Source organism: Pelophylax lessonae, assembly GCF_965119305.1.
Source record: "Pelophylax lessonae genome assembly, chromosome: 9".
Classification (NCBI taxonomy): domain Eukaryota; kingdom Metazoa; phylum Chordata; class Amphibia; order Anura; family Ranidae; genus Pelophylax; species Pelophylax lessonae.
The window spans coordinates 253,265,659-253,279,150 of NC_138776.1; the positions used below are offsets into that span (position 1 = coordinate 253,265,659).

Genomic DNA, 13,492 nt, shown 5'->3' on the forward strand with positions numbered 1-13,492 from the left:
GTCGTAGTTTGAAGATCCCTGGTCTAGTAGATATAAAGTGAATAATAAGTATCAGTATTTTAGAGAAGCTCTTCTGCAAATGGGTTGTAGTAAGTCTACATGGTGCAATTCACAAAGATGGCAGCACCCAAGTTTAATTCCCTAAGAGTAGTGCTTTATGGATCTGCTTCTTAGTAGAAATTGGTGATATTTAATTGGTTGCCATCTACCTGATCCTCCTGATCTTCCTGTGTGGAGTCCTGGGAATACAGAGGACTGGGACATCTCTCTGGGGGATTTCTGTTACTGGATCCATCTGTAGGAAACACACACACTGACTGAATACATTGTTTCTATGTCTTTATATCAGAGAATGTGTGTATCTAGGGGGATCCTCAATACAAGAAATTAATGTCTCCTCTTACCCGGTAATGTGACAGGTGTCTTGTTTTCCATCATGATGTCCTTTTCCAGGTCCTCATGACCTAAATAGTTACTTTCCTCTGGGCAGAAATAGACCATGCTATCCTGACATCTTATAGGAACCTGACACACACAATGATACAGTCACCATCCAGACACATCCCTTGTCTGTTACTGGATAATGTCCCAGAATTCCCGGCACCGCTCACCTCTCCTGTCAGCAGCTCAATGATCTCTCTGGTGACTTCTTCAACCTTCTTTTTCTTCTTTCTTGAGGGGTGAGATGGAGGGTCTATAATGGGACTTTGGGTCTTTATTATGTTGGAAGCAACCAAGCCATCAGATAACTTGAAAGTGATATAATTCTATAATAAAGCCAAAACACCAGGGTGTCACCATCCCAACTAGGTTAAACATTCCCAATTCATTAAAATGTCTGCCACGACATTAGGTTTTATCTCAATCAGGTCTTTGTTTTATTAACAGAGATGACAGTGATGTCATGTGACCTCCCAGAATCCTCCTCACCTCTCTCGTCAGGTCTGTATTTTGTTAATAAAGATAAGAGTGATGTCATGTGACCTCCCAGAATCCTCCTCTCCTTCCTAGTCAGGTTTGTATTTTATTATTAGAGATAAGAGTGATGTCATGTGACCTCCCAGAATCCTCCTCACCTCTCCGGGCAGCTCTGTATTTTATTATTAGAGATAAGAGTGATGTCATGTGACCTCCCAGAATCCTCCTCACCTCTCCGGTCAGGTCTGTTTTATTAATAGAGATAAGAGTGATGTCATGTGACCTCCCAGAATCCTCCTCACCTCTCCCGTCAGGTCTGTGTTTTATTAATAAAGATAAAAGTGATGTCATGTGACCTCCCAGAATCCTCCTCACCTCTTCGGTCAGGTCTGAGTTTTATTAATAGAGATAAGAGTGATGTCATGTGACCTCCCAGAATCCTCCTCACCTCTCCTGTCAGCAGGTAGATAATCTCCAGGGTCAGGTTTAATATCCTATCGGTCATGTGACTCCGCTCCTTTTCATTTTCCATCTTCAATCAAGTCATCCGTTTAGAGAGATCCGTTTCCCCAGAAATCAATTTTGCCTTTGTTTAGGCTGTCCCAGAACCCGAAAACTAAAAAAAAATAGCACAGAAATAGATCATATATATCAACACTATATATGTATATTTAAATAAACCTAATAAGAGGCAGGGCCAGTGGGTGGACTGTTCCAATTTTTGTCTAAAGTGTTGAAAAGTCAGGTGATTTAATGACGCAACGTATTGAGCGGAGCTGAGTAGCTTCAATGTGGATACTGTAAGTGCGGTGCTGAAAGTGATTTCTAGTGTACTGACACTAGTTTTAATGCTTGAAAGAACTTTGAATATGTGAGTGCATAAATATTTAATAAAACATTTGGTGATTTTAAAAAGTGTACTCTGGTGTTTCTCCGTATGTTATGAGCACATCTGCGGCTGCAAGGTGGAGTGTTAATCTCTTCACTGATTCAGGCTTAGAAGTATGAGCATGTGAGCTGTATTATGTATATAGGTCCTATCCTTAAGGTGATGGCATCGTCCATTCAGAGCTGGAGCACACATGTTGTTTGCTTGCAGCAGTGGAGTTTTGGGATCACAAACCTGGATAGAATTTCACGTGACTAGAAGGACTTTCAATGCAATAGATACTTATCATAATGTGATAATCTACCACTGTTGGATTTGTTACATTAGCATATATAGCCCCAGTCCAAGAGTGGCTCCGTTCCTGATAGATTGATAGATTATGTCTATGCATCAACCCCTGAAGAGTGAGACTGAACCCACGAAACGCACCGGGTCACCACAGAGGCCATGACACATTTACTATTTGATTACTGTATGTACCAATTTAATAGATTTGTATACTTCGGCCAACTGTTTGGCATTATGACGCCTTTTCCCAGTTTTATTGCTGGCATATACTCAATAAACTTGTACTAGGTTTTTATTACTGGTTGTTTTGCGCTTCATCTAAAGTCCCAACGGGCAAAACTCTGCAACTGTATGTATAATAGGAATGGAGGTGCTCCGCAGGGCACTACCAACCATATTTTGTTTCTTAACTGCAGTATGGAAATGCATTCCACAAATCCAAAGTATTATTATCCAGGGCCACCCCAGCATTCAGAAGAGGACCTGCCCTGCCCCCCACCCTCTGTCCCGCCGCTTGCCCTGTGCCATACTGCTGCTGTGATGAAGATTGTAAGGTAGGACAAGGGGACTGAGGACACTGGTGTGATGGGGGGGGGGGGGGGGGCTCTGACGTGAAGGGGAGGTTCTGATGTAAAAAAAGAGATGTGAAAGGGGGGACCCTGATGTGAAAGGAGGGACCCTGATGTGAAAGGGGAGATGGGTTCTGAAGTGAAAAAGGGGACTTTTATGTGAAAGGGGGGGGGGGTTGATATGACTTTCCAATGTGGAAGGGGAATCCTGATGTGAAAGGGGGTACTTTTATATGAAGGGAGGGGTGTTCTGATGTGAAATGGGGGGTTTTGATGTTTGGGGGGGGGGGGTTGATATGACTTTCCAATGTGGAAGGGGGACCCTGATGTGAAAAGGAAGAGGGGTTCTGATGTGAAGAGGGTGACACTGATGTGAAAGGAGGGGGGTTCTGAGGTGGAAGGGGAACTCTTATGTGAAAGGGGGGGAGCTCTGATGTGAAAAGGGGGACAATGATGACAAAAGAGGACTTCAGAGCTGAACGGAGGGAATAGGAGGGAGGTTCTGACGTGAAATTCATTCTTGCATGTTTTGATGTAATAAGGGGGGGAGGGGGGTTCTGATGTGAAAGGAGGTTTTGATGTAAAAGGGGTGACTCAGATGTGGAAGGGGGACCATGACGTGAAAGGAGGGGGCTCTGATAAGAAAAGGGGGACAATTATATAAAGGGAGGGAGGTGGGTTCTAATGTGAAAGGAGCACTGATGTGAAAGGACTGACTTCTGAAATAAAAAGGGGACTTCTGATATGGAAGGGGGTTCTGATGTGAAAAGGGGGGACACTGATGTGAAAAAGAAGAGGGGTTCTGATGTGAAAAGGGTGACACTGATGAGAAAAGGAAGAGGGGTTCTGATGTGAAAAGGGTGACACTGATGAGAAAGGGGGGCTTTGATGTGAAAAGGGTGGCACTGATGTGAAAGGAGGGGGGTTCTGAGGTGAAAGGGGAACTCTTATGTGAAGGGGGGGGCTCTTATGTGAAAAGGGGGAAAATTATGAGAAAAGAGGACTTCAGAAGTGAACGGAGGGATATGGGGTGGGTTCTGATGTGAAAGGAGTGACTTCTGATATAAAAGGGGGGACTTCTGATATGGAAGGGGGTTCTGATGTGGAAGAAGGACCCTGATGTGAAAAGGGGGGGGGTCATATTAGTAAAAAGGGGGGTCACTGATGTGAAAAGGAAGATGGGTTCTGATGTGAAAGGGGGGCTTTGATGTGAAAAGGGTGACACTGATGTGAAGGGAGGGGGGTTCTGAGGTGGAAGGGGAACTCTTATGTGAAGGGGGGGGGGGGCGGCTCTTATGTGAAAAGGGGGACAATGATGAGAAAAGAGGACTTCAGAAGTGAACGGAGGGATATGAAGGGAGGTTCTGAAGTGAAGTTAATTGGAGCATGTTTTGATGTGAAAGGGGGGTTCTGATGTGAAAGGAGGGGGCTCTGATATAAAGGAAGAGGGGTTCTGATGTGAAAGGGGGGCTTTCATGTGAAGGGAGTAGGATTCTGAGGTGGAAGGAGAACTCTCATGCAAAAGGGGGGGGGTCTCTGATGTAAAAGGAGGGGGCTCTGATATGAAGGAAGGGGCATTCTGATGTGAAAAGGGTGAAAAGGGGGACAATTATGTGAAGAGGGGGTCTGATGTGAAAGAAGGGACTTCTGATATAAAAAGGGGGATTTCTGATGTGGAAAGGAAAATTTGATGTGGAAGGGGGGTTTTGATGTAAAAAGGGGGGGGGGGTTCTGATATGGAGGGGGGGTTCTGATTTGAAGCTATTTCTTGGGGCACGTTTTGATTAAATTGTAATTATTAATTCGTAAAACGTTTTTTTTCGGCCCATGAAAATTTGTAAAATATACAATGCCGCCATCGTACGGAAAAGATTGGAGAACCCCTCCCCCCGCGCACGCTTGAGCAAGGAATTGAGGGAACGATTCTCACGTATTTCTATTCTTTCGTTAAAAATGATCATTAAAAAGATTAAAATAGAACAAGTAAGGACAATCGAAGTCGGACTCTGGAATAAAATGAGCGAAATCAAAGGCGCGAAATGAAAGGCTATCTGCGGAATGGCCAATTCGATATTTCCCGGGAACATCTCGACCAACATCAAATATAACAATCCCACTGGTGAGCTTTATATAAGGCACATGACCTGACTCCCCAATCACATGAAAGATCCCCCATCCATTCCACCCCTTCCTCTCATAATAAGAAGACATTATTACCTCCTCCTCTCTGGGCACACTCTCCACCATCACATCCCTACCAGGACTTTTTAGATCTAGAGAAAGCCTTCCTCTTCCTACTATTCTGGTCTACAACAAAATGGCCACCCCCTGTACTGAGGACACTTCCTCTTCTTTCTCAGCAGATGATCGCCCTCTAGTGGTGACTCCTGCTCTTTTTCTGTAATAAAACACTGGAGGAGAACAGTGATGATAAAGAGGCAGCTACTCTTGACAGTGGGAGGAGGGGGATTCTCCATGTATCCAGAGCAAGCTGGAGACATAGTATAATATCATGCTATTGATAATATGATGATAATATAATAGTATGATTATAATAGTGTGATAAGTAACTGGGTAAAATGGCTCTATAATAACCCACGCGCTATCACACTCCACAATATTGACTTCAACAGAACAGCCGCAAACACCAAGGATGACAAATTCCTGATGTAAAATAACATATTTATAATAATAAATAATATATATATAATAATAAAATATTTTTGTGGGCGTATAGCGCAGAATGGCTCCCTCGCTATTACCATTTTGTCATTAATAGTTGTATACAGAGTCACTATATGGAAAAAAAAAAAAAAAAATGAGACGCTCGTATCCATTCCAGCAACAATAGCCAATTTTTTCCAGATCCCATCTACGAGCAAGGGGTGTTATATGGGTGTGACTGGAACCCAAGTCTGCAAAGCAAGAGAATGGTGCTGCCCCTGTGTCCATGGACTGAACAGATGTTAGAAAACGTAAAGAGGAAACCGAAACGGAGCTGTGAGATGAATATAAATCAGTCTGTGCCCAGGAGCTTGCAATCGACAACTCAGTGTGAGATCATGGCTGGGCCAATACAAATATGGCATTCTTTCTGATCACTGTACAAACCGTCATCCCCTGGCTCCCATTACTAATCTGTTAGCATGTTTCTGATCACTGATCACTGTGATGTCATACCCTCCACACTCCTCTCCTGTACATACTGCCTGATGTCATACCCTCCACACTCCTCTCCTGCACATACTGCTCACCGTCATACCCTTCACACTCCTCTCCTGAACATACTGCCCACTGTCATACCCTTCACACTCCTCTTCTGTACATACTGCCCACTGTCATACCCTCCAGACTCCTCTCCTGTACATACTGCCCACTGTCATACCCTCCAGACTCCTCTCCTGTACATACTGCCCACTGTCATACCCTCCACACTCCTTTCCTGTACATACTGCCCACTGTCATACCCTCCACACTCCTCTCCTGTACATACTGCTCACTGTCATACCCTCCACACTCCTCTCCTGTACATACTGCCCGCTGTCATAACCCTTCACATTCTTCTCCTGTACATACTGCCCACTGTCATACCCTCCACACTATACTGCCCACTGTCATACCCTCCACACTCCTCTCCTGTACATACTGCCCGATGTCATACCCTCCACACTCCTCTCCTGTACATACTGCCCACTGTCATACCCTCCACACTCCTCTCCTGTACATACTGCCCACTGTCATACCCTCCACACTCCTCTCCTGTACATACTGCCCACTGTCATACCCTCCACACTCCTCTCCTGCATACACTGCCTACTGCCTGTTAAAATACTTCTTCACATGGTTTGTAATATACCCATCCTCACTCATTCTGGAATTGGCACATTTTTGTAGAATTAAACCTTAACTCCAGACAAAAAATACGCTAGCACCGGGGACCTGCATTGCAAGAATTGAATGCTTACCTTATTTGTTGCTCCCTGCAAGTTTCCCCCAGAAGCACAACCGGCCTGCTGAAGTTTCCACTCTTCATCCTTTCCTCAGTCACAGACACGTTGATGTCATCACATACAATGCAGGACCAGGAGCCCTGCCTTGTAATTGAGAATGTCGAGGGCATGCCCATCTCCCAGGGCATTAGGTTGCAGAGAAGAGTGCTGACTGTCACAGAAGCGAGGGATAAGGCAAGTATAATTGCACTTGTGGTTCCCCTTTAAAAAAGGACTATTACCCCATGCAGTGTGGGGGAGCCCCACTGCAAGGGTCAATTTTTATGTGGCCTCAAGTTCAGCTTTAAAGGACCAGTTCACTATTTAAGAAAACTTGAAAAGATAAACAAACACCCTATACCCTCCCCACCCCTCTGGGTCATCACTTTTACTTCCGTGGGTGAGGAGCTGTCAGTGTCCACGTGGTTTAGTGGTCTGAGGATCTGAAATCCCTGCTCTTCCACAGGTCTTTCAGAATGGATCAGAACAATTTTGATTGGTAAGTGCTGGCACGGAGAAATGCTCTGATCCATCCAGAAAACCCTGCAGAAAGAAGGGGGAGAAGAGCAGGGATTGCAGATCCTCAGACCACTAAACCACGTGGACAACTAACACTACACCAGCTATGTGGACACTGACAGCTCCTCACCCACACAGGCAAGTACAGCCGGAACCATGGGGATATGGGGGGTGTAGAGCGTTAGTCCACCTTATTATTTTTTCTAAAAAGGACAGCTTATTACAATTTAATAATTGAAAATAAGAGTGATGTCATGTGATCTCCCAGAATCCTCCTCACCTCTCCGGTCAGCTCTGTGTTTTATTATAGAGATAAGAGTGATGTCATGTGATCTCCCAGAATCCTCCTCACCTCTCCGGTCAGCTCTGTGTTTTATTATAGAGATAAGAGTGATGTCATGTGACCTCCCAGAATCCCCCTCACCTCACCGGTCAGGTTTGTGTTTTATTATTAGAGATAAGAGCGATGTCATGTGACCTCCCAGAATCCTCCTCACCTCTCCGGTCAGGTCTGTGTTTTATTATTAGAGATAAGAGCGATGTCATGTGACCTCCCAGAATCCTCCTCACCTCTCCGGTCAGCTCTGTGTTTTATTAATAGAGATAAGAGTGATGTCATGTTACCTCCCAGAATCCTCCTCACCTCTCCGGTCAGATCTGTGTTTTATTAATAGAGATAAGAGTGATGTCATGTGACCTCCCAGAATCCTCCTCACCTCTCCGGTCAGGTCTGTGTTTTATTAATAGAGATAAGAGTGATGTCATGTGACCTCCCAGAATCCTCCTCACCTTCCCGGTCAGATCTGTGTTTTATTAATAGAGATAAGAGTGATGTCATGTGACCTCCCAGAATCCCCCTCACCTCACCGGTCAGGTTTGTGTTTTATTATTAGAGATAAGAGTGATGTCATGTAACCTCCCAGAATCCTCCTCCCCTCTCCGGTCAGCTGTGTTTTATTAATAGAGATAAGAGTGATGTCATGTGACCTCCCAGAATCCTCCTCACCTCTCCGGTCAGGTCTGTGTTTTATTAATAGAGATAAGAGTGATGTCATGTGACCTCCCAGAATCCTCCTCACCTCTCCGGTCAGGTCTGTTTTATTAATAGAGATAAGAGTGATGTCATGTGACCTCCCAGAATCCTCCTCACCTCTCCGGTCAGCTCTGTGTTTTATTAATAGAGGTAAGAGTGATGTCATGTGACCTCCCAGAATCCCCCTCACCTCTCCGGATCTCCAGGGTGAGATTTAATATCCTTTCTGTCATGTGACTCTGCTCCTTCTCCATCTTTAGTCAGGTAATCAGTTTTAAGGCGTTTCTACTTTTCCCATCGCGTTGGACACAAAAAAACATAAAAAGGACAAATAATAAATATATAAAATTTTTAATTATTTTCAAAATGCCCTACTTTTTCACAGCACCTTCCACCGATGTCACCTCCAGAACATGGTGCCCTCCACTTACCCCACGGCACACCTCCATACTCACCTAACACCCCTCACGGTCATCGGTCCTCCCAGCCCCATCATCGCCCCCCTTATAGCTCTCGGCTCCCCTGGAGCTGTACCCGGTCACAGCACATCCCACCCGGCTCCCTCATCGTTTTCACCATCAATGCTCCACAGATACACCCCACACACTCCGCTCCACATACTGGAAGGGGCGCCTTTCCTAGCTCTTCCGTAGTAAATATTACATGAGAGACAGCAGGAAGAACTACAGGAGCAGACATGGAGGAGAACCATATCAGGGGATCAGGACAGAACACATGTACATAGCAACAAAAAAATCATGTGACCTGACTGAAGTCACATGACTGCCCCTCCCCCTCCTGGTCAGTGCTGGGACCCCCTCCCCTCATAATAAGAAGACATTAATACATTATTACCTCCCTCTCACTGGACACACACTCTGCTGGAGGAAGCCTCAAACAAAACAATATTCTGTTACCTTGCCTGGTCTACAACAAAATGGCCACCATGTGAAGACCAGTGCTGTTTGAGAAGAGAAAGTGTCTTCAGAACAAAGAAGGGTGGCGGCCATTTTGTTGTAGCCTAGATATTTCTTTTTTTTTTTTTTTCTTTTTTTTTATATTAGCTGGAAGAATCTTTCTGCTGAAGCCTGAGGAGGAGGAGGTAATAATGTCTTCTTATTATGGGGCAAGGGGGTTCCAGCACTGTCTGTATGGACTGGATTGGGGGAGGGAGGTCGTTTGACTGGTCACATGATCTTTTTGAAGTGGGGAGGGGGTAAATCCATTTAAATTTGTTCAGCAGAAATATTATTATTATTATATGGGAACGCATCGCTAACCAAATTTGCATTCTTTTTTTTTACTCCAATGAGCTGCGGGAATGGATATTTTTGTCCCTTTGACCTAGCCTGAAGCTCATAGGACTAAACAAAAAAAAAGAGATTGGAAAGAGATGAGTTCAGCCCCATGTGACCCACTCCTGACCTCTGCACTTTGAAGTAGGGATGAGCGTGTTCAGATCCCAGTCCAAACCCACCCGAGCGAGCCCACCAGAAAGCTGTCACAGTACTGGGCCAATCGGCTGAGGCTTTGTACAAATGGCAGAACGTGTGACAGATTCATGTATGTGTCTGTAAGGCATATACTATATATATATATATATATATATATGTATGTTAGGGATCGACCGATTATCGGCAAAGCCGATATATCGAGGGCCGATCTGCACTTTCCCCGATATATCGGAATCGGCCCCGGAGGTTACCGATATTGCCGATATTTCGGGAAATACTTGTACTGGAGTGATACCTGCAGATAGAGGCATCACCCCGGTACCGGCGTCCAAAGCCGATGGTCGGCTGTCTTGTAATGACAACGGATGCGGCTGAGAAGCCGCTCGGCTGTCATTACAAGGAGCGGGAGGGGATGACTCCCCCCCCCCCCCTCCTGCCGCCTTCCGCGGCTCGCCGGGTCTCCCGTCCCACTGGGAGACCCGGGCAACCAGCCTGCACGGCCACCGAAGACCCGATCAAAGCCGCATTCAGCTCTGATCGGGTCTCCATGCAAAAACCCGGACGTGATGTCATGAGTGACATCACTTCCAGGTACTCGGCACCAGATTAAAAACAATGACAGCAAAACTTGGCGTTTTGAATGCTTTTGGTGCACAGGAGGGGTTTGGGGTCTTTTAGATCCCCCAGATCCCTCCACAACAGTACCTGTAAAAAAAAAATATATATATATTTTTTTTTTAAGTTTTAAATGTACAAAAATATCGGCCAATACAGGCTGATACCAATATGCATTGGCCAAAATATCGGGATCTGTATCAGCAATGAAAAACCGATATCGATCGATCACTAATATATATATATATATATATATATATATATATATATATATATATATATATATACATATATCTGCTGCAATCATCTCTCTTGTAATAGAGACATATCAAATATGTAAAGTTAACCCCTTGCTGCTGCCTCTTATGTGGCATATGGCATGTCCTGACCTCCTTTATTAAATTAAAAAAAAAAAGGGGTTAACATCACTTTAAGGGGTTTTAAATAACGGGAGGTAGAGACAGAGTTCCTGATCATGTGACTACTATGGCTGGCTGCCACACTGGTCACATGATGTGGAGCCCAAACACTTGCAAACAGTGATCAGGAGCTCAGTCAGTGTGTTGGGAGCTCTGATCTTGTTTACACTTTAGATGTGTGTTCCCCAGGAATGACAGGTTCTCTTCATCTCCATATCTATGGATGTGCTGATCTTGTTCTCCTCTCTCCTCTTCATGTATCTCTGCTCCGTACTTCTCCCCTTGTCTGTCTCTATCTCTGATGACGTTGATCTATGACATAATGGATCCCATAGATGTTCTCTACTTCTCCTGGTTTTAGGTTTCTGTGTCCTGAGACAACGAAATACAAATAGGTAACCCCTCGTCTGATCACCTGACCGAGGATGGGGGAGGAGCCGAGTCACATGACCGAGAGGATACTAAACCTCACCCTGGAGATCATCTACCTGCTGACCGGAGAGGTGAGGAGGATTCTGGGAGGTCACATGACATCACTCTTATCTCTATTAATAAAACACAGAGCTGACCGGAGAGGTGAGGAGGATTCTGGGAGGTCACATGACATCACTTTTATCTCTATTAATAAAACAGACCTGACCGGAGAGGTGAGGAGGATTCTGGGAGGTCACATGATCCCACAAATTACTGGGTCCCTCCACTCCAGGGCATAGTCCACTGCGCATGCTTTCCAGTCCTGCCAAAGGCAGTGGCCTTTAGATGTGTGCAGCAGCACAGTTACACTATTTTAACCCAGGGAAGCACAGGCACACCAGCAATTTCACCCTGACTCTCCACGTGAGTCCTGTGCCCTGGGCTTCCCAACCCTCTCCTTCTCACGTTGCACATGGTCATCCTGGGACTTGTTTTCCCACCAAGTCTCCCTCAGTTCAGGGGCTGGCTCCCTACATCTCCAACTAGGGTGGATGTGTGGGCGGTTTTGACAGCCTAGGCTGTACGGGACTGACTAGTGTAACCCACGATAAATGCTTAGGGGCCCAGCTCAGGCTGCTAAGGTCAAACAAGTTGGATGCCACTGAAAAGTGAGAGTGTAGGCTAGGGAGAGGTTAATCCAGACCCAGAGCACACTAGAGATGAGAGGGGGTAGCTTTACTTTTGCACACCTTGCTCTGCCCAAGTGGTTAGCAGGTAAAAGCAGCCTCAGCTGGATTAATCAAAGCCACCCCCAACACATTTTTCCCACCCATGAGGCTTCATGGACCTCTATGATTAAGCCCTGGGGGGCAGGACGAAACGCGTTAGAGACATGGCTTGGATGAATTGAACTGAGGCTGCTTTTACCTGCTAACCACTTGGTCCTGACAAGGTGTGTACTGTCGGGCTATCTCCTCTCATCTCTACAGATAAATTTTTTTAACCTCTGTTTGTTTACAACGAGATGAGAGTTATTTTTTCTACGAAGTGATATTTATTTACCTCCTAATACACAGGAATGCATTATAGTGAAGAAGGCAGCTGATGATCGCATGACTCATGTGACACAACATTGGAGCAGGAAACTGAGCCCCATGGCGGAGTCTCCAACCTACTCTCTTATATCTGAGATAAACAACAGCAAGAAGATTCTAGAAGTCACAAAAAAGATCATTGAGCTTCTGACGGGAGAGGTGAGCGGTGCCGGGAATTCTGGGACATTATCCAGTAACAGACAAGGGATGTGTCTGGATGGTGACTGTATCATTGTGTGTGTCAGGTTCCTATAAGGTGTCAGGATGTCACTGTCTATTTCTCCATGGAGGAGTGGGAGTATATAGAAGGACACAAGGATCGCTACAAGGACGTCATGATGGAGAAGCGGCCGTCCCTCACATCACCGGGTAAGAGGAGACTTTAATTTCTTGTATTGAGGATCCCCCTGGATACACACATCCTCTGATATAAAGACATAGAAACAATGTATTCAGTCAGTGTGTGTGTTTCTTACAGATGGATCCAGTAACAGAAATCCCCCAGAGAGATGTCCCCGTCCTCTGTATTCCCGGGACTCCACACAGGAACATCAGAAGATCCCTCAGGAGGATCAGGTAATAGAATTAAGGGCTCTAGTTCTTTTGCTTTACAAAAAAATCAGCATACCAAAATTGGCATTAACAAAGTTACTTTACTACCTAGTATGAAGGCCTGATTATCGTTAAAGTTGAAGATGAAGAAGATCCATCTGTGATGGGTGATGAGTCATGTAAGGAGGAGGAAGTTCCTCCACAGATCAGCACAGGTGAGTAATAAACACTAAATCCAGAGAAGAGTCCCAGATTCTCCTTGTTCAGTCACTACAACAATCTCTTCTTCTCCCCCCTCCTCTGTCAGTAGACAGTAATGGGGGGGCAGTATGTGCCCAGTGGGGGAGTCAGGAGCCATCAGCCTCTATTAGACTCCGGCTCTCCTCCTCACATCATGTCATTGTGTGTTACCAGCCAAGAGACATGACCAGTCTCCCCCACACATACTCTCTGGGGTCTCTCATACATCTCAGTACAGGGGGATCAGCAGAGCTGGGGGTTACTACTGAGCGGGGGATCAGCAGAGCTGGGGGTTACTACTGAGCAGGGGGATCAGCAGAGCTGGGGGTTACTACTGAGCTGGGGATCAGCAGAGCTGGGGGTTACTACTGAGCTGGGGATCAGCAGAGCTGGGGGTTACGAACACACTCTCTGGGGTCTCTCATACATCTCAGTACAGGGGGATCAGCAGAGCTGGGGGTTACTACTGAGCGGGGGATCAGCAGAGCTGGGGGTTACT

General features: G+C 45.6%; 4 protein-coding genes across 4 annotated transcripts in view; 1 reads left to right on the forward strand and 3 right to left on the reverse strand.

The window, feature by feature from the left end:
• Positions 1–13,492, reverse strand: part of LOC309564371 (uncharacterized protein) — a gene marked incomplete at its 3' end in the record, with an annotated part of 548,195 nt that overhangs the window by 481,369 nt on the left and 53,334 nt on the right. The gene's annotated exons all lie outside the window — the stretch shown is intronic.
• LOC309562771 (uncharacterized protein) overlaps positions 1–13,492 on the reverse strand; it is a 379,789-nt gene that overhangs the window by 316,016 nt on the left and 50,281 nt on the right. The gene's annotated exons all lie outside the window — the stretch shown is intronic.
• Positions 1–13,492, reverse strand: part of LOC309562634 (uncharacterized protein) — a 148,791-nt gene that overhangs the window by 97,926 nt on the left and 37,373 nt on the right. The window lies entirely within an intron of this gene.
• Positions 1–13,492, forward strand: part of LOC309563392 (uncharacterized protein) — a gene marked incomplete at its 3' end in the record, with an annotated part of 114,417 nt that overhangs the window by 79,175 nt on the left and 21,750 nt on the right. The window contains 3 exon segments of the mRNA XM_082267786.1: positions 8,466–8,469; positions 12,184–12,360; positions 12,866–12,968. Coding sequence (XP_082123912.1) covers positions 8,466–8,469; positions 12,184–12,360; positions 12,866–12,968 — 284 coding nt within the window.